A 24,854-nucleotide genomic window follows, 5' to 3' on the forward strand; every position below is an offset into this window, starting at 1 on the left:
GGTACATTTTGTATGGGATTTAGTTTCTGGTGGGGGGGGGGTGGTGTTTGAGGGCAAGCTGGCTCAGCACATTTCAATTTTAGGCTGTTTATGTGTTCCATTTTGAAGCATTTTAGAGTAGAGGAGGTAGAAATTATTCATGTGGTGACAGTATAATCTAAATCCTTGGGTTTCTGCAGCAGATATAAAAAGCATACTTCAATTAAAAAAAAGTTTGTATTTATTACAATATCCGTGATCAAGGTAACAAAATATACCCTGCATTATATTTGTATCTTTAATGAGAAATACAAAATGACAGTGAGGCAGTGTCCGAGGAAACACATCAAACAATGGCAGGCAGGGAATCCTCACTGCAATGCAAGTCACATCATCCTCAGCTTTACATACGATCCTTGGTAATGAGGCCATCAGCCACCGTCACGTGCGTGTCCTGGGATTGATGGGCGGAGGGAATGTGTGAACTTCTGGCCGTGGTTGGTTAACACACGGAGGACAGTGGCGGGAAAGGGTTCTGTTTACTGACAACAAGCTTCTGATGCTGGTGAGAGATGTAACCCTTGATGTGTCCCTGCAAAACAAAGAATGAATGTGACCACACACAAAGGCTACTCTATACCATTTACCAAAAAGACTTGCATTTTATATAGCGTCTTTCACGACCTCAGGACATCCCAAAGCCTTTCACAGCCAATACAGTAAGTACTTTTTGAAGTGTAGTCACTGTTGTAATGTAGGAAATGCTGCAGCCAATTTGCATACAGCAACGTCCCATAAACAGCAATGATTGGGACCACATAGTGACCAGATAGAACAACAGAAAATGCTGGAAAAACTCAGCAGGCCAGGCAACATCCGTGGAGAGAAAATAGAGTCGACGTTTCGGGTCAAAACCCTTTTTCAAAACCGAAAACGTCGACTCTATTTTCTCTCCACGGATGTCGACTGGCCTGCTGAGTTTTTCCAGCATTTTCTGTTGCTATTTCGGATTTCCAGCATCTGCAGTATTTTGCTATCGTACTAATGACCAGATAATCTGTTTCAGTGATGTTGGTGAGAAAGAAAATGAAAGACTTGCATTTATATAGCGCCTTTCATGACCACCGGACGTCCCAAAATAGTACTTTTTGAAGTGTAGTCACTGTTGTAATGTAGGAAACATGGCAGACAATTTGCGCACAGCAAGCTTCCACAAACAACAATGAGAAATGACCAGATAATCTGGTTTTTTTTTGGTGATGTTGATTGAGGGAATAAATATTAGCCAGGACACCGGGAATAATTCCCCTGCTCTTCTTTGAAATAGTGCCATGGGATTATTTTACATCCACTTGAGAGGGCAGACGGCGCCTCGGTTTACCGTCTCATCCGAAAGACGGCACCTCCAACAGCGCGGACCTGGAAGGTGGCAGCAGCAGAGGCGGCAGTACTTAAAACAGTACAAATCCGGCGAATTCCGAAAGAACAGCAAAATCAAGGAGTGACGTCACAGGACTGCAAGTAGGTGATTCGTGGGTGAGTATTAGTGTTTTATTTTCTCTAACTTAACTAGATAAACTAATTAACAGAACTATAAATAATCATGTGAATAAAGACTTTAACTAAGAGACTGAGAGAAGCGGCCGGAGATAACGGTAGGCCCGACTGTTAAGATTCTTAGTCTTAAGTTTACTTCTGTAAGTTAGTAAATAGTCGAATAAATAGAGGCATGGCAGGGCCTCTCAGTCCCATGGGATGCACATCCTTTGCAATGTTTGAAATCCAGGATGCTTCCTGTGTTCTGGACAACCACCTGTGCAGGAAGTGTCGTCGGCTGGAGGAGCTCGAGCTCCGGGTTTCGGAGCTTGAGCAGCAGTTGGCGTCACTGCGGTGCATCAGTGAGGCCGAGAGCTACGTGGACAGCACGTTTCAGGAGGTGGTCACCCCGCAGCGTAAGAGTGCGCAGGCAGGGAGGGAACGGGTGACCGTCAGACAGACAAGGAGGACCAGGCAGGTAGTGCAGGAGTCCCCCGGGTGCATCTCGCTCTCCAACCAGTGGTGAGGGCGATGGTTCCTCTGGGGAGCACAACCAGAGCCACAGCATCACGGGTGGCTCAGCTGTACAGGGTGTGGGGGGGGGGGTGCAGGGGGAAGATTGGGAAGGCAATAGTGGTAGAGGATTCTATAGTTAAGGGAACACACAGGCATTTCTGCGGCCGCAGACGTGATTCCAGGATGGTATGTTGCCTCCCTGGTGCCCGGGTCAAAGATTTCACTGAGCGGCTGCAGAACATTCTGAGGGGTGTGGGGGGAGGGGGGGTGGGGAGGGTGAACAGCCAGAGGTCGTGGTCCATATCGGTATCAACGACATAGGTAGAAAGAGGGATGAGGACCTGCAGGCATATTTTAGGGAGCTAGGAAAGAGATTAAAAAGCAGGATCCCAAAAGGTAGTAATCTCCGGATTACTCCCAGTGCCACGAGCTCGTGAGTATAGAAACAGGAGGATAGAGTAGATGAATGCGTGGCTGGAGATATGGTGCAGGAGGGAGGGCTTCAGATTCCTGGGGCATTGGGACCAGTTCTGGGGGAGGTGGGACCTGTACAGGCCGGACAGGTTACACCTCAACAGAGCTGGGACCCATGTCCTCGCGGGGGGGTTTGCTCGTGCTGTTGGGGAGGGTTTAAACTAATTTGGATGGGAATGGGCACCAGGATGTAGCATTAGAAAGGAGAAACAAATTGCACAAAGGATGGGGAGAGACAGATAGCACTAGAGTAAGAAATAGTACAGTATTAGGTGGGATCAGACTTAGAGACTACAAGAAGGTCTAAAGACAGGTTTACAGTGCATGTGTGTAAACGCACAAAGTGTGGTAAATAAGGTTGGTGAGCTGCAGGCGCAAATAGCCACATGGGAATATGATGTCGTGGCGATAACAGAAACCTGGCTCAAAAAAGGGCAGGATTGGGTTTTAAACATTCCTGGATATAAGGTGTTCAGGAAAGATAGGAGGTGGGGTGGCAGTATTGATTAAGGGGAATGTTACAGTGCTGGAGAGAGGATGTCCTAGAGGGGTTAAGGACAGAATCTATATGGCTAGAGTTAAGAAATAATAGAGCTGCCATTACACTACTAGGTGTATTCTATAGGCCACCAACTAGTGGGAAAGATATAGAGGAGCAAATTTACAGAGAAATTAGAGAGAGGTGCAAGAACTATAGAGTAGTGATAAGGGGGACTTCAGCTATCCTAATATAGACTGGGATAATAATAGTGTAAAGGGCAGAGAGGGGGAAGAATTTCTGAAGTGTGTTCAGGAGAACTTTCATGATCAGTATGTTTCCGGCCCAACGAGGAAGGAGGCATTGCTGGATCTGGTTCTGGGGAATGAGGTGGGTCAAGTGAAGCAAGTGTCAGTAGGGGAACATTTAGGGACCAGTGATCATAGCATCATAAGGTTTAGATTAGCTATGGAAAAGGACAGGGAGCAATCTAGAGTAAAAATATTTAATTGGAGTGGGTTGAGAACGGATCTGGTCTGGGTAAATTGGAATCAAAGATTGGCAGGCAAAACTGTAATTGGACAATGTGCTGCCTTTAAAGGGGAGATGATTTGGGTAAAGTCGAGGTATATTTCCACGAGGGGGAAAGGTAGGACAACTAAAACTAGAGCTCCCTGGATTATGCAAGAGATAGAGCGTAAGATGTCAGGTTGAGAATACAAGTGACAACCAGGCTGAATATAGAAAGTTCAGAGGGGAAGTGAAAAAGAAAATAAGAGGGGCAAAGACAGAGTATGAGAATAGACTGGCAGCTAACATAAAAGGGAATCCAAAAAAGTCTTCTATAGGCATATAAATAGTAAACGGGTAGTAAGAGGACAGGTGAGGTCGATTAGGAATGAAAATAGAGACCTACGCATGGAGGCAGAGGGCATGGCTGAGGTACTAAATGAGTATTTTGCATCTGTCTTTACCAAGGAAGAAGATGCTGCCAAAGTCATAGTGAAAGAGGAAGTCGTTGAGATACTGGATGGGATAAAAATTGATAAGGAGGAGGTACTAGAAAGGCTGGCTGTACTTAAAGTAGATAAGTCACCAGGACCGGATAGGATACATCCTAGGATGCTGAGGGAAGTAAAGGTGGAAATTGCGGAGGTACTGGCCATAATCTTCCAATCCTCCTTAGATACGGGGGTGGTGCCAGAGGACTGGAGAATTGTAAATGTTACACCCTTGTTCAAAAAAGGGTGTAAAGATAAACCCAGCAACTACAGGCCAGTCAGTTTAACCTCGGTAGTGGGGAAGCTTTTGGAAACGATAATCAGGGACAAAGTTAACAGTCACTTGGACAAGTGTGGATTAATTAAGCAAAGCCAGCATGGATTTGTTAAAGGCAAATCATGTTTAACTAACTTGATCAAGTTTTTTGATGAGGTAACAGAGGGTTGATGAGGGCAATGAGGTTGACGTGGTCTATATGGACTTCCAAAAGGCGTTTGATAAAGTGCCGCATAATAGGCTTACCAGTAAAGTTGAAGCCCATGGAATAAAAGGGACAGTGGCAGCATGGATACAAAATTGGCTAAGTGACAGGAAACAGAGAGTAGTGGTGAACGGTTGTTTTTTTAGACTGGAGGAAGGTATACAGTGGTGTTCCCCAGGGGTCGGTACTAGGACCACTGCTTTACTTGACATATATTATTAATGACTTGGATTTGGGAGTACAGGGCACAATTTCAAAATTTGCAGATGACATTAAACTTGGAGGTATAGTGAACAGTGAGGAGGATAGTGATAGACTTCAAGAGGACATAGACAGGCTGGTGAAATGGGCGGACACGTGGCAAATGAAATTTAATGTAGAAAAGTGCGAAGTGATACATTTTGGTCGGAAGAACCGAGGAGAGGTAATATAAACTAAAGGGTACAATCCTAAAGGGGGTGCATGAACAGAGAGACCTGGGGGTATATGTGCACAAATCGTTGAAGGTGGCAGGGCAGGTTGAGAAAGCAGTTAACAAAGCATACGGGATCCTGGGCTTCATGAATAGAGGTACAGGAAACTTTGTGTTATCCGGAGGCTAAATGTCCGGCAAGCTCGAGCCACCGGCAAAAATCAGGAGCCGTTTTGTTAGGTTTTTTTTCTTCTCGTGGCTTTTTTTCCCCCAACAGTCAGGCTCTGGAAAGTCTCTCTGAAGCTGTTGCTAAGCTACAGAGACGCTTCCAAGGTACGGGCCGACTGTTTAGAAGCTGTTGCTAAGCAACAGTGTTTGTTGTCAGATACGGAGATGAAAAGCTCCGTATGCTTCAACATTAACGCTGGTGTGTCCGGCAGGTTTGAGGGAACGGCAACAGCTCGGTCCCGTCGGTGCCGGATAGCACAACGTTTCCTGAATAGAGTACAAAAGCAAGGAAGTTATGATGAACCTTTATAAAACACTGGTTCGGCCTCAACTGAAGTATTGTGACCAATTCTGGGCACCGCACTTTAGGAAGGATGTGAAGGCCTTAGAGATGGTGCAGAAAAGATTTACGAGAATGATTCCAGGGATGAGGGACTTCAGTTATGTGGTTAGACTGGAGAAGCTGGGGTTGTTCTCCTTGGAGCAGAGAAGGTTGAGAGGAGATTTGATAGAGGTGTTCAGAATCATGAGGGGTCTAGACAGAGTAGATAGAGAGAAACTGTTCCCATTGGTGGAAGGGTCGAGAACCAGAGGACACAGATTCAAGGTGATTGGCAAAAGAACCAAAGGCGACACGAGGAAAAACCCTTTTATGCAGCGAGTGGTTATGATCTGGAATGCACTGCCTGAGAGGGTGGTGGAGGCAGACTCAATCGTGGCTTTCAAAAGGGAGTTGGATAAGTACCTGCTCTTGCAGAGAGCCAGCACGGGCTCGACAGGCCGAATGGCCTCATTCTGTGCTGTAACCATCCTATGATTCTATAATGCCCCCGCTCTTCTACTAAATAGTGCCATGGGATCATTTATGTCCACCTGAGAGTTCAGACGGGGCCTCGGTTTAACGTCTCGTCCAAAAGATGCACCTCCGACAGTGCAGCACTGAGGGAGTGTCAGTCTAGATTTTGTGCTAAAGTTTCTGGAGTGGGATTTGAACCTTCTGACTCACAGGTGAGAGTGCTACCATCTGAGCCATGGCTGACACCAGTTATTAACATCCTTAAATTTATTGTAGATCAGAGATAACCCGGTCACAATGACCTCTTCACCCACCATAAAGCTAGCTCAGTAATCCCTTCAAAGAGCAGCGATCAGCCAACCCAATCTCACACTGTAAAATCACATCTGCTGAGCCATTCCTCTGTCTATTAACATAGGCAAAGGTTGAAAATGCTGTCATAAACCATGGCAATTTTAAACACAAAGTCCCACCATGAAGCAAAAATAATTTCCGTCAGTTACAAAGCTGGGCTTTTAATTATTGCTAGCTTCTAACCTCAGGCATCAATGCAAGTACAGCAACTAATAGTGTCCTTTAAAAAGACACGAACCAAATCCATCAACACCAACAAAGTGAGATTCAACCCATCAGTCCCGCTCCACCCAGAGTCCATGTCTGATTATTGGGCCCAGCAGTCCCGCCCCACCTAGGTTCCATGTCTGATTATTGGACCCACCAGTCCCGCTCCACCCAGAGTCCATGTCTGATTATTGGGCCCATCAGTCCCACTCCACCCAAACTCCATGTCTGATTATTGGGCCCAGCAGTCCCTCCCACCCAGAGTCCATGTCTGATTATTGAGCCCTTCATTCATTCATTCTTCCTCTTTCCCCTTTGCATTATCCCTTCTACCTACTTGAATCGTTTTAATTCCATTCATTCCCAGCACCCGCCCCCCCCCCCCCCCCACCAACCCAAAATAGAGACGTCAATTGGGGTTAGCAGTACTGGAAGCATGCAAATAAGAGGGAGGCGTCTGTCCAGCCACCAGACCCAGCTTGGAGGGCTGCTGAGGGGACCTGATTGTGTTGTCTTTTGTCATCAAACACTAATTGGACCCCAAAACCTTGTTGCTGGCAGGTATGGGAGCTACCTAATCTATTTTATTTTATCAACTGCTAAATACATTAATATCTGTATTGTCTGGAAGACAAAGAGCTACAATTAAGAGTCATAGGGGAGAAATTGGGTGAGTAGCGCCACCTGTTAGCGCCTAAAGAGGCAGTCAGTGGCTGTAGCGCCACTGGCTGCGTCTCCGGCGATATTCAGTAGGGGCGCTAATGGTGGCGTTAGGTATTTGCGCTGCGCCGCCACCGATGACGTCATTGGTGCGCGTAGCGCCCCATTCGTGCCCCGTTCGCGATATTTGGTAGCGAACGCCGCAGTTGCACCGCTCGCTACCCGCGCCCGGTTCACGGGGCCTTACTGTGCCGGCAGCGGCGCAAGTTAAGGTGGAGGTGCGGGGCGGCCGCTTTTTCGGCGGCCACCTGCCAGCACCTCCGTCCCCGGCCTCCTAACCACCCGCCCCCCCCCCCCCGCCGCGGCATTGCCGGCTGTTTCTCGAGAGCCCGGCACTTCTCCTTGGTGCCGGGCTCATTTGCCGGCACTCGCGAGCGGGGATCGCATTGTTGCAGGCACCTCCCCCTTAACAGTGGGAGGAAGGCCTGCAGTACCGCAGCGTGCCGTGCCGCAGCATGTGGCGCTGCGACACGTTGCGCTGCGATAATCAGTTTCAGCGCCCTAAGAGGGACGCGGAGCGCCTCGAGCCTCGCCCCGTCTCCCTCGAGGGGCACTGAAACTGAATTTCTGGCGATCGGTATCACTCCGATCACTGCGCTAAATCCTGCGCTCAGGTGACTTTTGCGCCACTTTGGCGCCCCCAACCCAATTTCTAGGCCTTAGAGTCAGAGAATCTTACAGTACAGAAGGCCATTCAGCTCATCATGCCTCTGCCGGCTCTTTGAAAGAGTTATCCAATTAATCCCACTCCCCCGGCTCATTTAATGTACTTCTCTAAAACCTGGCAATAATAATTCTGACATTTTGTAATCTATATCACCCGTATAAATTGAAAATTGGGAGTCAAACCACCGCATGGATGCTCTAACACATACCATGTAGATGAGGTTTGCTAAAATACACTGGACTTCATCGATATCAACATCCTCGACTTGCATGAAATTAAGAGCAACCAGGAAAGCATCGAGCGGCAGTTGGTGTGTCCTCAGCAACAAGTTTCTGAAACAACAGCATGAAGTTAAATGTGAAACAAACTGCTGGTTAATCAGGAAACATCATAACTGTTCACAGAAAGATCGTTGCCCTATAGAACTGCATAATAAATACTGACGGCAAATGAAGTGCCTATACAATGAAGGTGTGCTCTGCACTTACACTTTCTTGAAAAGGTTTCTGTATGTGATGATTTTCAGTTTTTCAAGTATTAGAAAGATTCCACAGCGAATGAAGAAAGCTTCATGTTTCGTCAAAGCTTCGTTCAGTAGCAGAAGGTTCCCTTCACTAATTAAAAAAAAAAGTTAAAAACAAGGAGACCGCGCACCAAAACTGGGCCCAAACTAGCCTTTCCCTAGCCCGCACACCAGTCCCCACACCGCCTCCACCCCTCACACCAGTCCCCACACCGCCTCCACCCCTCACACCAGCCCCCACACCGCCTCCACCCCTCCACCCCGCACACCAGCCCCCACACCGCCTCCACCCCGCACACCAGCCCCCACACCGCCTCCACCCCTCCACCCCGCACACCAGTCCCCACACCGCCTCCACCCTGCACACCAGCCCCCACACCGCCTCCACCCCGCACACCAGCCCCCACACCGCCTCCACCCTGCACACCAGTCCCCACACCGCCTCCACCCTGCACACCAGCCCCCACACCGCCTCCACCCTGCACACCAGTCCCCACACCGCCTCCACCCCTCCAACCTGCACACCAGCCCCCACACCGCCTCCACCCCGCACACCAGCCCCCCTCCAGCCCCCACCCCTCACACCAGCCTGCATGCCAGAGCAAAGGGGGCCATTAACAATGTTCGCTGGTTTTGGGGTCAGGAGGATCCCAATCCAAATGGTCAAGAGTTCACTGGGGAAGGAGATCAAGTGAGCAGGAGATGGGTTTCATGAAAGAGATGGGCTTGGAAAGGCTGGGTTTGGGTGGGGGGGGGGGGGGGGAATGGAGAGAAACTGCAATGACATAACATAAGGGGTCCAGTGGGTTGGAGACTGGGAGCAGGGCCAGAGGGGAAGGGGAGCAAGTAGCAGAGGCAGTTGTACGAATTATCTCAATCCCAGAGGTAAAGAATTTCATGAGCTCCTCCATTTTATTAGGGAGGGGAGGGGGACAGAGTTTTAAGGAGGGAATTTGTCACCCATAAAAGGAGTTATGGCCTCCAGATGATCCTGGATTAGTACATGGTTTTTGCTAAGGAGAGCCAGGCTCACAGTTGACCCAGATCTGGCAATGGCTAGCCACTTTCTTGGCCAATGCGGCACTACTGGCTAAGGAGAGGATGATTAAGAAAGTCAATGTGTGGTTGCAGGACTGGCGCAGAAGGGTTCACACTCTTGGGGCACTGAAGTGAGTTCTGGAACAAGGGACATATACACTGAAGGGACGGTCTTCACCCGAACAGAAATAACACCAATCTCCTTGCAGAGAAGATAGAGCAGTGAGGAGGATTTAAACTAATATGGCAAGGGGTGGGGAAAGTCTATGTTTAAGACTGTAGAGGGAGAGCAGGATTAATAAAACTATTGGGATAGAAGCATAAGGCTTGGCTGAAATAAATAGTGAGGAAATATTATAGAGAAGATAGGGAAAGAAAGAAGCTTTGAGGTAGTGAAAGATAAAAACACTGTTGTAGAATCACCCTTAACGTTCTATATACCAGGGAATACAAGCCCAGTATACGCAATCTGTCCTCATAATTTAACCCTTTTAGTCCAGGTATCATTTTGGTGAATCTGCGCTGCTCCCCCTCCGAGGCCAATATATCCTTCCTGAGGTACGGGGCCCAGAACTGAACGCAGTGTTCTAAATGGAGTCTAACCGGAGGTTTATATAACTGTAACATAGCTTCCAGCCCTCGAGATAAAGGCCAACATTCCATTAGCCGTTTTAATTAGTTTTGTACCTGTTGTAAGATTAGGCATTTTCAGCATAGAAGATAGGAGCAGGAGTCGGCCATTCGGCCCCTCGAGCCCGCTCCGCCATTCAATGAGATCATGGCTGATCATCCAAATTCAGTACCCTGTCCCTGCCTTCTCTCCATAGCCCTTGATCCCTTTAGCCTCAAGAAATATATCTAACTCCTTCTTGAATATATTTAATGAATTGGCCTCCACTGCCTTCTGTGGTAGAGAATTCCACAGGTTCACCACTCTCTGAGTGAAGAAATTCCTCCTCATCTCTGTCCTAAATGGCTTACCCCTTATCTTTAGACTGTGACCCCTGGTTCTGGACTCCCCCGCTATCGGGAACATCCTTCCTGCATCTAGTCTGTCTAGTCCTGTTAGAATTTTGTAAGTTTATAAGTAGCATATAAAACTTAAGTTTAGATGAGGTGTTTTTAACATATCAACCTAATTCTCGATTAGGCATCTTAATGCATAAACAGCACATGCTTATATAAATATAAGATAGCTAGGAATCAATGGATAGTAGCTAAAGATCATGAAATAGCCAGGTTACAATCACCCAGAATGCAGAACGATAGGCTGAGCGAGGTGATGCTGAAAGCTGCTTACATTGCAGGTTTCAAGCATCTTTTTTTAAAGACAAGATAAAGGTGACATTGAGAATGTGTTGAGGATGAGCTGAGAATATGGAAACCTTGGATATGTTAAGATAAACGAGGCTGTGTATGCACAGATGTTGAGCAATTCTGATAAGGGGTCAAGGCATGTGACTAGCATATCCAGATAAGGGAGAGTTTGTGTAAGAGGGGTATAAAAAACTCTAGTTTTACACTTGAATTTGCAGAAGCACAGGACAGGAAGAGAGAGAGAGAGAGAGAGAGAGACAAGCAGCCAGCCGAGGGTTACGGCTTCTCGCTGTTTAGAAAACACTCTGATCGATCTTTCTTAGGTCCAAAGCGAATGATCTCACACTGCTCCACATTGAACTCAATCTGTCACAGTTTTGCCCACTCACTTAATCGATCAATGTTATTTGCTAACTTCATTTCCCATAATTAAATCAAGCAATGCTTCTTTCTTTAATATAATTGCAAAATACTGCGGATGCTGGAAATCTGAAATAATAACAGAAAATGCTGGAAACACAAAGCAGGCCAGGCAGCATCCGTGGAGAGAGAAACAGAGTTAACGTTTCAGGTCTGGGACCCTTCATCAGAACTGGAAAAAGCTGGAGATGTAACAGATATTAAGCAGGTGCAGAGACAGGGGGTGGCAGGGGGGGGGTGGGCGGTTAGGAGGGGAGGAAGGAATAGAAAGAACATCCTGTACTTTTGTAAGAGGCAGGAAAGATAAAATGTTGCAAATGGGAATGGCAAAAATCATACTGCATGAAAAATGGGGGCAGGGATAATTATCTGAAATTGTTGAACTCAATGTTGAGTCCGGCAGGCTGCAAAGTGCCCAATCGAAAGATGAGGTGCTGTTCCTCGAGCTTATGTTGAGCTTCATTGGAACAATGCAATAGCCCGAGGACAGAGAGATCAGAGTGGGAGTGAAGCGGTGAATTAAAGTGACAGGCGACCGGAAGCTCAGGGTCACCCGTACGGACTGAACGGAGGTGTTCCGCAAAGCGGTCGCCCAATCTGCGTTTGGTCTCCCCAATGTAGAGGAGACCGCATCGTGAGCAGTGAACACAGTATATTAAATTGCAAGAAGTACAAGTAAATCGCTGTTTCACCTGGAAGGGGTGTTTGGGGCCCTGGACAGTGGGAAGGGAGGAGGTAAAAGGGCATGTGTAGCATCTCCTGTGCTTGCACGGGAAGGTGCCAGGTGAAGGAGCTTAATATCTGTTACATCTCCAGCTTTTTTCCAGTTCTGATGAAGGGTCCCAGACCTGAAACGTTAACTCTGTTTCTCTCTCCACGGATGCTGCCTGACCTGCTGAGTATTTCCAGCATTTTCTGTTATTATTTCAGATTTCCAGCATCCGCAGTATTTTGCAATTATATTAAAGAAAGAAGCATTGCTTGATTTAATTATGGGAAATGAAGTTAGCAAATAACTGATGGGAATTGGAGAACAATTGGGAAATAGCAATCCCATAGTTTGGGTCGATGTAAAAATAGAAATAATAAAGAGTCAAAGGATAAGTATGCTGGACAGGAAAAGACAAAGTTCAGTGAGATAAGGGATCCGGGACAAATTAACTGGGCAGAGAAAGTAGTAAACAGGTTGACAGATCAGCAGTGGGAAATCTGCAAATATGATATAAATACAGAATAAATCTATTCCTACAAGGTGAAAAGGTAGAAAAGCTATGTGTGAATATGAAAAAAGGCTAGAAGATTTTATAAAAGGAAATAGTAAAGGCTTTTATAAGCATATAAAAAGTAAAATAATAAAGACAGGGTGTGATGACTCAGAGATGAAGGAGGGAATCTAACTGCGGAGGATGGAGATATGGAGGGATATTAAATATTTTGCTTCAGTTTTGACAAATGATTTGAGTAGGTGGAGAAAATGGAAAACTTCAATGAGATACCCATAGAAAAGGAAGATGGAGAGTGAAGTAGTTGACTCGGAGACTAGGGTCCTGAATTTAAATAAAGGAAACTACGATGGTATGAGGCGTGAGTTGGCTAGGATGGATTGGGGAACGTTACTTAAAGGGTTGATGGTGGATAGGCAATGACCAACATTTAAAGATCACATGGATGAACTACAGAATTTGTTCATCCCTGTTTGGCATAAAAATAAAACAAAAAAGGTGACTCAACCGTGGCTAACAAGGGAAATTAGGGATAGCATAAGATCCAAGGAGAGAACATATAAATTGGCCAGAAATGCAACAAACCTGAGGATTGGGAGCAGTTTAGGATTCAGCAAAGGAGGACAAAGGGATTAATTAAGAGGGGGAAAATAGAGTATGAGAGTAAGCTTGCAGGGAACATAAAAACTGACTGTAAAAGCTTCTATAGATATGTGAAGAGAAAAAGGTTGGTGAAGTCAAGCGTAGGTCCCTTGCAGTCAGAATCAGGGAAAATTATAATGGGGAACAAAGAAATGGCTGACCAATTAAATACATACTTTGGTTCTGTCTTCACAAAGGAGGACACAAATAACCTCCCAGAGATGTCGGGGAACATAGGGTTTAATGAGAGGGAGGAACTGAATGAAATCAGTATTTGTAGGGAAATGGTGTTAGGGAAATTGACGGGATTGAAGGCCGATAAATCCCCAGGGCCTGATAATCTACATCCTAGGGTACTTAAGGAAGTGGCCCTAGAAATAGTAGATGCATTGCTGGTCATCTTCCAAAATTCGATAGACTCTGGAACAGTTCCCATGGATTGGAGGGTAGCTAATGTTACCCCACTATTTAAAAAAGGTGGTAGAGAGAAAACGGGGAATTATAGACCGGTAAGCCAGACGTCGGTAGTGGGGAAAATGCTAGAGACATTACAAAAGATGTAATAGCAGAGCACTTGGAAAACAGTGACAGGATCGGACAAAATCAACATGGATTTACAAAAGGTAAATCATGCTCGACTAATCTACTGGAATTTTTTGAGGATGTAACTGGTAGAATAGGGAGAACCAGTGGATATGGTGTATTTGGACTTTCAGAAGGCTTTCGATAAGGTCCCGCATAAGAGATTAGCGTGCAAAGTTAAAGCACATGGAATTGGGGGTAAGGTACTGACTTGGATAGAGAACTGGTTGGCAAACAGGAAGCAAAGAGCTGGAATAAACGGGTCTTCTTCTGAGTGGCAGGCAGTGACTAGTGGGGTACCGCAGGGATTGGTGCTAGGACCCCAGCTATTCACAATATATATATATATTAATGATCTAGACGAGGGAACTAGATGTAATATCTCCAAGTTTGCAGACGACACAAAGCTGGGTGGGCGTGTGTGCTGTGAGGAGGATGCCGAGAAACTCCAGTATGACTTGGACAGGTTGGGTGATTGGGCAGAAGCACGGCAGATGCAGTATAATGTGGATAAATGCGAGGTTATCCACTTTGGTGGCAAAAACAGGAAGTCAAATTGTTATCTGAACGGCAATAGATTGGGAGAAGGGGAAGTGCAACGAGACCTGGGTGTCCTTGTGCACCAGTCGCTGAAGATAAACATGCAGGTGCAGCAGGCGGTTAAGAAGGCAAATGGTATGTTGGCCTTCGTAGCGAAAGGATTCGAGTACAGGAGCAAGGATGTCTTGCTGCAGTTGTACAGGGCCTTGGTGAGACCACACCTTGAGTATTGTGTGCAGTTTTGGTCGCCTTATCTGAGGAAGGATGTTCTTGCCATGGAGGGAGTGCAGCGAAGATTCACCAGACTGTTACCTGGGATGGCAGGAATGACGTATGAAGAGAGATTGGGTCGATTAGGCTTATATTCGCTAGAGTTTAGAAGAATGAAAGGGGATCTCATTGAAACTTATAAAATTCTAACAGGACTAGACAGACTAGATGCAGGAAGGATGTTCCCGATGGCGGGGGAGTCCAGAACCTGGGGTCACAGTCTAAGGATAAGGGTTAAGCCATTTAGGACTGAGATGAGGAGGAATTTCTTCACCCAGAGAGCGGTGAACCTGTGGAATTCTCTACCACACAAAGCAGTTGAGGCCAATTCATTAAATATATTCAAGAAGGAGTTAAGATATATTTCTTAAGGCTAAAGGGATCAAGGGATATGGGGAGAAGGCAGGGACAGGGTACTGAATTTGGATGATCAGCCATGATCTCATTAAATGGCGGAACTGGCTCGAGGGGCCGAATGGCCTACTCCTGCTCCTATCTTCTATGTTTCTATGAATTCATTCTAATAATAAAGAAGAGAACTCAAGCTGGATGTCACTAGGACCCAGAAGGCATGCACCTTGGACTGTTGAAAGAGGTCAGAGAGGAGATCGAGGCTCTAGCCACAATTTTTCAATCCACCTTAAATATGCAAATTATGCCGTGGGGCTGGAGTGTTGCTGACGTGAAACTTTATTGAAGAGTAAGGAGGATAAACCAGGTCACTTCAGACAGATTAATCAACTGTCAGTTGTGTCCATTATTCGAGATTAGAAATATATAGGTTAATCTATGACAGCCAGCAAATTTAACAGGGTTTTTTAAGAAGCAAATGGTGTGTTAGCCTTTATTGCAAGGGGGGTTGGAGTATAAGAGTGAGGAAGTCTTGCTGCAATGATATAGGGCGTTAGTGAGATCACACCCAGAGTACTGTGTACTGTTTTGATTTCCTTACCTAAGGAAGGATATAATTGCCTTAGAGGCAGTGCAACGAAGGTTCACTAGACTCATTCCTGGGATGAGAGGGTTGTCCAATGAAGGGAGATTGAGTAGATTGGGCCTATATTCTCTCGAGTTTAGAAGAATGAGGTGTGATCTCATTGAAACGTATAAAATTCTTAGAGGGCTTGACAGGGTAGATGCTGAGAGGCTGTTTCCCCCAGCTGGAGCGTCTAGAACTAGGGGTCATAGTCTTAGGATAAGGGGTCGGCCATTTAGGATTGAGATGAGGAGAAATTTCTTCACTCAAAGGGTTGTGATTCTTTGGAATTCTCTACTCCAGAGGGCTGGGGATGCTCAGTCGTTGAGTATATTCAAGACTGAGACAATATATTTTTGGCACTAGTGGAATCAAGGGATATGGGAATAGACTGGAAAGTGGAGTTGATATCGAAGATCAGCCATGATCTTATTGAATGGCGGAGCAGGCTTGAGGGGTCATATGGCCAACTCCTCCTATTTCTTACGTTGATAAGTAATTGATTGGATAGATAAAGGGAATGCAACAGATGTGGTGTATATGGCTTTTCAGAATGCTTTCGATAAGGTTTCTCAAAAGAGGCTTGTTAGAAGAATTCGGGCATATGGTTCAAGCAGACATGCATCACAGCAAGGATAGAAAGTTGCTTGACAGACAAATGGCCTTTTGTATGCTATAAACTTCTGTGATTCTATGGCAGGGAAATAAGATTAGTTACTTCAATTGAGGAGTAAACACTGCACACTGAATGGCCTCCTTCTCTGCTGTAATTTCTACGATTCTATAATTCAGTGAAACATAAGAACGAGAGCAGAAAATAATTTTGAAATCTGGTTTGGAAACCACATTGCAAATATTTATTTCTGGTGTTTGGAAGTTAAACGCCAAAGACAGCCCATCTTCGAGAGTAAACTTCTCTTTCTCTTGAGGCTTCTCATAAATGATTGAGCCAAGCTTCATACCATGATACCTGGTGGGAAGGCAACAGCGGCATTGGGAATACAGTCAGTAGCTGGAAGCTCAAACAGAATCGGGAGAATGATGGTTCCAGGGCAGACATGAACTGTAGCCGACTTCTGACTGCAGGATTGAAGTTGCATCTACACAGCTACAAGGATCAATTTGTGGGGCAGTTGAGGTAATTGTGGACAAGATTGTTTTAAGGAGAGGTCCACCCTTCAAGCTGGGGCCGTCCCTGACTTGTGACATTTCCCCATCCCAGTATTCAGTAGTCTCGCCAACTTCAGCCGTATATCTAAGTTTGCTGACACTAAGTTAGAAACAGAGAAGATAGGAGCAGGAGTCAGCCATTCGGCCCCTCGAGCCTGTTCCGCCATTTAATGAGATCATGGCTGATCATCCAAACTCAGTACCCTGTCCCTGCTTTCTCCCCATATCCCTTGATCCCTTTAGCCTTAAGAAATATATCTAACTCCTTCTTGAATATATTTAATGAATTGGCCTCAACTGCCTTGTGTGGTAGAGAATTCCACAGGTTCACCACTCTCTGGGTGAAGAAATTCCACCTCATCTCAGTCCTAAATGGCTTACCCCTTATCCTTAGACTGTGACCCCTGGTTCTGGACTCCCCCACCATCAGGAACATCCTTCCTGCATCTGGTCTGTCTAGCCCTGTTAGAATTTTATAAGTTTCAATGAGATCCCCTCTCATTCTTCTAAACTCTAGCGAATATAAGCCTAATCAACCAATCTCTCCTCATACGTCATTCCTGCCATCCCAGGTATCAGTCTGGTTAATCTTCGCTGCACTCCCTCCATGGCAAGAACATCCTTCCGCAGATAAGGCGACCAAAACTGCACACAATACTCAAGGTGTGGTCTCACCAAGGCCCTGTACAACTGCAGCAAGACATCCTTGCTCCTGTACTCGAATCCTCTCGCTATGAAGGCCAACATACCATTTGCCTTCTTAACCGCCTGCTGCACCTGCATGCTTACCTTCAGCGACTGGTGCACAAGGACGCCCAGGTCTCGTTGCAGTTCCCCTTTTCCCAATCTATTGCCGTTCAGATAATAATCTGTCTTCCTGTTTTTGCCACCGAAGTGGATAACCTCGCATTTATCCACATTATACTGCATTTGCCATGCATCTGCCCAATCACCCAACCTGTCCAAATCATACTGGAGTTTCTCGGCATCCTCCTCACAGCACACACGCCCACCCAGCTTTGTGTTGTCTGCAAACTTGGAGATATTACATCTAGTTCCCTCGTCTAGATCATTTATATATATTGTGAATAGCTGGGGTCCTAGCACTGATCCCTGCGGTACCCCACTAGTCACTGCCTGCCACTTGGAAAAAGACCTGTTTATTCCAACTCTTTGCTTCCTGTCTGCCAACCAGTTCTCTATCCAAGACGGTACCTTACCCCCAAGTTAGGTGGCACAGTAAATAGCAGAGACGGGAACAGAAAGTTGCAAAGGGACATTGATAGATTAAGTGAGTGGGCAAAACTGTGACAGATTGAGTTCAATGTGGGGAAGTGTGAAGTCATCCACTTTGGATCCAAGAAAGATAGATCAGAGTGTTTTCTAAACAGCGAGAAGCGAGAAGCCGTAACCCTCGGCTGGCTGCTTGTCTATCTCTCTCTCTCTCTTTCTCTTCTCGTCCCGATCAGAGTATTTTCTAAATGGTGACAAGCTGTGGAGTAACAGAGAGATTTAAGGGTCTAATTACAGAAATCACTGAAAACTAGTGGATAGGTACAAAAAATTATTTAAAAGGCGAATGGAATGTTAGCCTTTATCACAAGGGTTAAATTATGAGGACAGGTTTCATAGACTAGGCTTGGATTCCTTTGAACATAGAAGATTAAGGGGTGATCTAATTGAGGTGTTTAAGAGGATTATATGGACTGGGGAAAATAAATTTCCATCTCTTCTATTAGATTGGTGTATTTTTCAACAATAGGGCAGCACGGTGGCATAGTGGTTAGCACTGTTGCCTCACAGCGCCAGGGACCTGGGTTCGAATCCGGCCTCGGGTGACTGTCTGTGTGGAGTTTGCACATTCTCCCCGTGTTTGCGTGGGTTTTCTCCGGGTGCTCCGGTTTCCTCCCACAGTCCAAAGATGTGCGGGTTAGGTTGATTGGCTATGATAAATTGACCCTTAGTGTTAGGGGGATTAAATACGTGGGGTTACAGGGATAGGGTGGGATATGTGTTGGTGTAGGGGTTACGGGGATCGGGTGGGATATGTGTCGGTGCAGGCTCGATGGGCCGAAATGGCCTCTATCTGCACTGTGGGGTTTCTGTGATTCTGTGATTCTGTGAATACTAAGATTCCTGATTAGGGCAAGCACATTACATTGAAACTACTCTCCCTCACACTAGCTTTAATATTCCTATTACAAAGCACACTAGTAATTATAACTGTCATGAGAATAAGCTCTATTTCTATAACAAAACCCATCAGAACCTAGGCTTGATAACTCAAGTGCTAAACAATGTTGTGATACTCAATCTCCAAGAAAGTAGGCTCTGAACATCAACTAAAATTTGCCAGTGACTCACTGAACAGATCGAGGAATCATCCCCCAGAACATTACCAATTAGTATTAAATTCAAAACCTACTAATTTACAAGGTTTCCTTCACAAATCATATAAATGAATATGTAAAATAAAAAACAATGTCTCCATAAAATTCATACCCAACAGCCTTGGTGACATCAGAAAACTGCAAAAGGTCATATTTTCGTAACAGCTGGACTGTCGGCATGTGGCCCTGTAAAACAAACGTATAATAAATGGCAACAGACCACGGGCTGTAGCGGAGTTCTGATTGCAGGACTGAAGTTGCATCTACACTGCTACAGGGATCAATTTGCGGGGCATTTGAGGTAATTGTGGACCAAGTTGTTATAAGGAGAGGTCCACCTTCCAGCTGGGGCCTTCCCCGACTTAAGAAAAGAATGAAAAGAAAAGAAAAAAGAAATAGAAAGGGAAAAATGGAGGAAGGAAGGAAGGAAGGACTCAGGACATTCCAAAGCGCTTTACAGCCAATTAAGTCGTTTTTGAAATGGAGTCACTGTTGTAATGTAAGAAACACAGCAGCCAATTTGTGAACAGCAAGCTCCCACAAACAGCAATGTGATAATGACCAGATAATCTGTTTTTCGTGATCTGGATTGAGGAATAAATATTGGTCAGGACACTGGGACGACTCTACTACTCTTCTTCAAAATGAGTGCAGTGAGATCTTTTACATCCATCGGAGAGGGCACACATCTTAGTTTAACATCTCATCCAAGAAACGGCACCTCAGTATTGCATTGGAGTGTTAGTCTAGATTACGTGCTCACGTCTCTGGAGTGTGACTTGAACCCACAATGCAGTGTCAAGAAACTGCATTTATCACAACATTCACGATCAATGCTTTTTCAACAGTTGTTGCGTCCCAAGACGTATCTACCGAGCTGCCAGTTTTATTATTGCTACTTGATGTGGCTTACTTACAAGAAGCATCTTCACGGGTAGCAGGTAGATCAAAATCATCCGCTTGTTTTTCTGGCTGGATCTGTGACAATGCTGAAACGCAAATGACAGATATTCTTCAGCTGCAAGGAAAAGAGGATAGAAAATGTTATCTTTTAAAACATCATCGCTCTGCTCCGTGTGTACCACCTGTACATTACATAATACGCTCGGTGTATGCTCCCTATGTATTTTGTGTTCTCTCTTTTTATGTACTTTACACAACTAATGAGCTAGTAGGTATAGAGTAAGTAAACATAACTTTGTTTTTGAGTAGAACATTCCAACATGTCTATAATAGTACAAAACAGATGCAATAATAAACCCGTCCTATACCTGGTGTTAGTGGTGCCTCACCTTGCTTAAAATCACTGTCAAACATGGCTTTCCTGCCAACATAGTACTTGTATGTCACCCTTTGTGCCATGCTATACTCCTCCTTTAGACTGGAGCTGTCAATTGCTCTGATTAAGGGTTTACACAGATGGAGTTTATTGATCTGTAAAAAAATGGTTAGAATGTTGAATAATACCAAATATGAACTTCTAGCACACTTCAAACAATCCAGTTTTATTCCTATATATACACACACATCTCATTCACTTAGAGACACTGGCCTTGATATTAACCACCCCCACGACTGGCGGGAGAGGGTCGAGGGGTTAAAAAGTGAAATGCGCAGAACGTGATGCCAACCCGCCACGCTTGTGCCCGTCACCATTGGATCCATTAGATAACTGGGCCAGCAGGTGACAGATACAGTTCAATGTCAGATACAATGTCAATGTGTACAAGGAACCAGAAGAGGCAGTAATCGTTGACTGGGTTACTGTGGATCAACCTATGAAACCTGCCAGCGCAATACCTGACTGAGTGAACAAGGCAAACGTGTAAAAGTGCAGCTGTCCAGCAACATGTGGACTAACGGAGCAGGTAACAATGCGTGGAACTGGCGCATGTACTCCGATGACAGCTCACCTCCCACTGAGGCAGTGGCCTCAATAGTAACCGCATCGCGCACCCCCCCCCCCAACCAACCCCATGGGTGGGAGAGGGTTAACGACTGAAATATGGGAAACGTGTCCCCAACCCGCCACACATACTGCCATTTTTACGGTGGCAGATATCGTAGTGTCCCGAGTGTCTTGCCATGGAGAGGTTCATTAACATATTTAAATCAGGCTCCCAGAGTGCAGTTAGGAGCCCAATTTAAAATTCACTGCTGCTGCTCGGGTTTCCCAGGGCTTGGGAAACCCGGCAGTGAAAGGGAGATGAGGACTGCCAGCTCCACAAAGTAAGTGCCTATTCCAGCACTCCTTGTGGGCCTGGAGGGGCAGGAGTGCTCCTCCGGCCCCTCAAAGAAGCCTTTGGCCTCCCCCTGCTGCGATCGCCAACCATTCCCCCCTCCCCCGCCCTAGCCCCAATGGACGATCCCTCCCCCCTGACCCCAACCTCAAGGGTCCCTGGCTGCTGGTTTTCCCTCCCGGCCATCAGTCAGGCTGTCAATTTGACCAGCTGCTGGGTGGGAAATGGAACAAAGAAATGAATAGGAATTCCTGCCATTAAGTTAGGGAGGACCTCCGCGTTCCCGGCTTTGCCGAGTTCTTCGGCCGTCTTCAACCCCGCCAATATCGGGGCCATTAAGTGAGTGCTGGTTCTGCACTTACAGAGCTATCAATAAAAAGGATCTTTTCTTACTTTAAAGTATATTTTGAACAGTTGATTGATGAGAAACAGCATTCCCCACTTCTTCGAGTCATCAATTCCAGCACGGCTATTTTCAGAGGCAATGATAAAATTTGATAAAATTATAATTTCAATCATTAAAAGACATCAGTAAAGTCAGAAAACTACCAAATATATCAAAGGGATGTTTTTTTTAAGTTTCAATGGATTGTGAGAACAGTTCCCTGACCAAAGAGCTCTCACCATCAGGGTGAAGACACCACTTCTTCACTGTGTGTTAAGTTCTGGGTAGAACATTAAGGTCATGGAGTCATACAGCACAGAAAGAGGCCCTTCGGCCCATCGTGTCCACGCCGGCCATCAAGCCCTGTCTATTCTAATCCCATTTTCCAGCACTTGGTCCGTAGCCTTGTATGCTGTGGCATTTCAAGTGCTCATCTAAATGCTTCTTGAATGTTGTGAGGGTTCCTGCCTCTACCACCCTTTCAGGCAGCGAGTTCCAGATTCCAACCACCCTCTGGGTGAAAAAGTTTTTCCACAAATCCCCTCTAAACCTCCTGCTCCTTACCTTGAAACTATGCCCCCTGGTTATTGACCCCTCTACTAAGGGGAAAAGTTCCTTTCTATCTACCCTATCTATGCCCCTCATAATTTTGTACACCTCAATCAGGTCCCCCCTCAGCCTTCTCTGCTCTAAGGAAAACAACCCCAGCCTGTCCAGTCTCTCTTCATAGCTGAAGCGCTCCAGCCCAGGTGACATCCTGGTGAATCTCCTCTGCACCCTCTCCAATGCAATCTCATCCTTCCTATAGTGTGGCGACCAGAACTGCACACAGTATTCCAGCTGTGGCCTAACTAGCGTTTTGTACAGCTCCATCATAACCTCCCTGCTCTTATATTCTATGCCTCGGCTAATGAAAGCAAGTATCCCATATGCCTTTTTAACCACCTTATCTACCTGTCCTGCGGCCTTCAGGGATCTATGTACATGCACACCAAGGTCCCTCTGATCCTCTGTCCTTCCTAGGGTCCTACCATTCATTGTGTATTCCCTTGCCTTGTTAGTCCTCCCAAAATGCATCACCTCACACTTTCAAGGGTTAAATTCCATTTGCCACTGTTACATAGAAACATAGAAGATAGGAGCAAGAGTAGGCCATTCGGCCCCTCGAGCCTGTTCCGCCATTTAATGAGATCCTGGCTGATCATCCAAATTCAGTACCCTGTCCCTGCTTTCTCCCCATATCCCTTGATCCCTTTAGCCTTAAGAAATCTATCTAACTCCTTCTTGAATATATTTAATGAATTGGCCTCAACGGCCTTCTGTGGTAGAGAATTCCACAGGTTCACCACTCTCTGGGTGAAGAAATTCCTCCTCATCTCAGTCCTAAATGGCTTACCCCTTATCCTTAGACTGTGACCCCTGGTTCTGGACTCCCCCGCCATCGGGAACATCCTTCCTGCATCTAGTCTGTCTAGTCCTGTTAGAATTTTATAAGTTTCAATGAGATCCCCTCTCATTCTTCTAAACTCTAGCGAATACAAGCCCAATCGACCCAATCTCTCTTCATACGTCATTCCTGCCATCCCAGGTATCAGTCTGTTTTGCCCATCTGACCAACCCATCTATATCGTCCTGTAGCCTGAGGTTTACCTCCTCGCTATTTACCACTCCACCAATTTTTGTGTCATCTGCAAACTTACTGATCATACCTCCTACATTCATATCTAAATCATTAATGTACACTACAAACTGCAAAGGACCCAGCACTGATCCCTGCGGTACACCACTGGACACAGGCTTCCAGTCACAAAAACATCCTTCGACCATCACCCTCTGCCTCCTGCCACTAAGCCAATTTTGGATCCAATGTGCCAAATTGCCCTGGATCCCATGGGCTCTTACCTTCTTGACCAGTCTCCCATGCGGGACTTTGTCAAAAGCCTTACTGAAGTCCATGTAGACTACATCAACTGCTCTACCCTCATTCACACACCTAGTCACCCCCTCAAAAAATGCAATCAAATTGGTTAGACATGATCTCCCCTTGACAAAGCCATGCGGTCAGTTCCCGCTCTGTAGAATTTTACATACAAATAAACTTTGATGAAATTTGTCTGAGCAGACACAAACATCATGAATTCAAATTTTGAATTTCTGTGAAGCACAAACTGGATAAGATACTCAGTCTACTCAAAAAGGACCAAATGAAAAAGTATCCTCTATATGTGGTCCCAACACGCCACGGTACACACTATTCCTCTATATGTGGTCCCTGGAACACCATGGTACATATTATCCTTTATATGTGGTCTCTGGAAGTCCATGGTACACATTATTCTCTATATGTGGTCCCAACACTCCATGGTACACACTATCCTCTATATGTGGTCCCAACACTCCACGGTACACACTATCCTCTATATGTGGTCCCAACACTCCACGGTACACACTATCCTCTATATGTGGTCCCAATACTCCATGGTACACACTATCCTCTATATGTGGTCCCAACACTCCACGGTACACACTATCCTCTATATGTGGTCCCAACACGTCACGGTACACACTATCCTCTATATGTGGTCCCAACACTCCATGGTACGCATTATCCTCTATATGTGGTCCCAACACTCCATGGTACACATTATCCTCTATATGTGGTCCCAACACTCGATGGTCCATGAAGACGGAACATTTGGGAATCCCTGGTTCTAAGATTTAACCATGGAAATAAAAACTTGAAGCAGTGCCATGACAAATTAATAAAAGATAATGCTCCAAGAGCGTGGGGTGTGGCTGTGAAACGGATGCAAGAGAATAGCCCTGTCCCCAGTTATGCAAATCTGATCAATCTTGCACCATTGCTTGTTTGCTGGTACTTGTGATTTAAAGAATTGGTTAATTACAGGACATTTCTCATCACAGAATGCCGTGCAGGTTAGTTTTTAAATCCTGGGCGGAACTATCACTGTATTTATTGTCATCATAATCGTACAAAGCATGGTATTAAAACACCTACTTGTCACTGGCACAGACCCGGAAACAACTCATCAGGAGTTCAGCAGCTTTCTCCAGCATATCTCCCATCTTGCCCTTTCCTTTCTTTCCTAGCTGTTGGTCAGCCTGGTCACAAAACAGGGTGGGGAGGGGGAAAATAAGAAAAAAAATAACATGTTGTTGGGAACTTTACTTCAAGAAGGATGCAAAGCTATGGAGATAAAGTACAGAAGAGATTCACTAAGATGATACCAGAGTTGAGAGCTTTAGTTAAGAGGAGAGACCAGAGGA

At 45.7% G+C, this 24,854-nt stretch overlaps 1 protein-coding gene across 3 annotated transcripts in view; it reads right to left on the reverse strand.

Moving 5' to 3' along the window:
• Positions 1-204: 204 nt before the first annotated feature.
• pcid2 (PCI domain containing 2) overlaps positions 205-24,854 on the reverse strand; it is a 54,162-nt gene continuing 29,512 nt past the window's right edge. For all 3 annotated transcript variants that reach the window (XM_086006143.1, XM_086006145.1, XM_086006144.1), the window contains exons 8-15: positions 24,586-24,689; positions 21,575-21,650; positions 20,234-20,375; positions 19,859-19,959; positions 19,054-19,127; positions 8,339-8,464; positions 8,059-8,182; positions 205-571 (exon numbers count right to left, since the gene is read on the reverse strand). In XM_086006143.1, the coding sequence (XP_085862269.1) occupies positions 482-571; positions 8,059-8,182; positions 8,339-8,464; positions 19,054-19,127; positions 19,859-19,959; positions 20,234-20,375; positions 21,575-21,650; positions 24,586-24,689 (837 nt within the window). In that variant the 3' untranslated portion in view covers positions 205-481. The remainder of the gene's footprint in view (positions 572-8,058; positions 8,183-8,338; positions 8,465-19,053; positions 19,128-19,858; positions 19,960-20,233; positions 20,376-21,574; positions 21,651-24,585; positions 24,690-24,854) is intronic.

This window comes from Somniosus microcephalus, chromosome 14, assembly GCF_052327205.1.
Source record: "Somniosus microcephalus isolate GS21.2 chromosome 14, FLI_Smic_1.0, whole genome shotgun sequence".
Classification (NCBI taxonomy): Eukaryota; Metazoa; Chordata; class Chondrichthyes; order Squaliformes; family Somniosidae; genus Somniosus; species Somniosus microcephalus.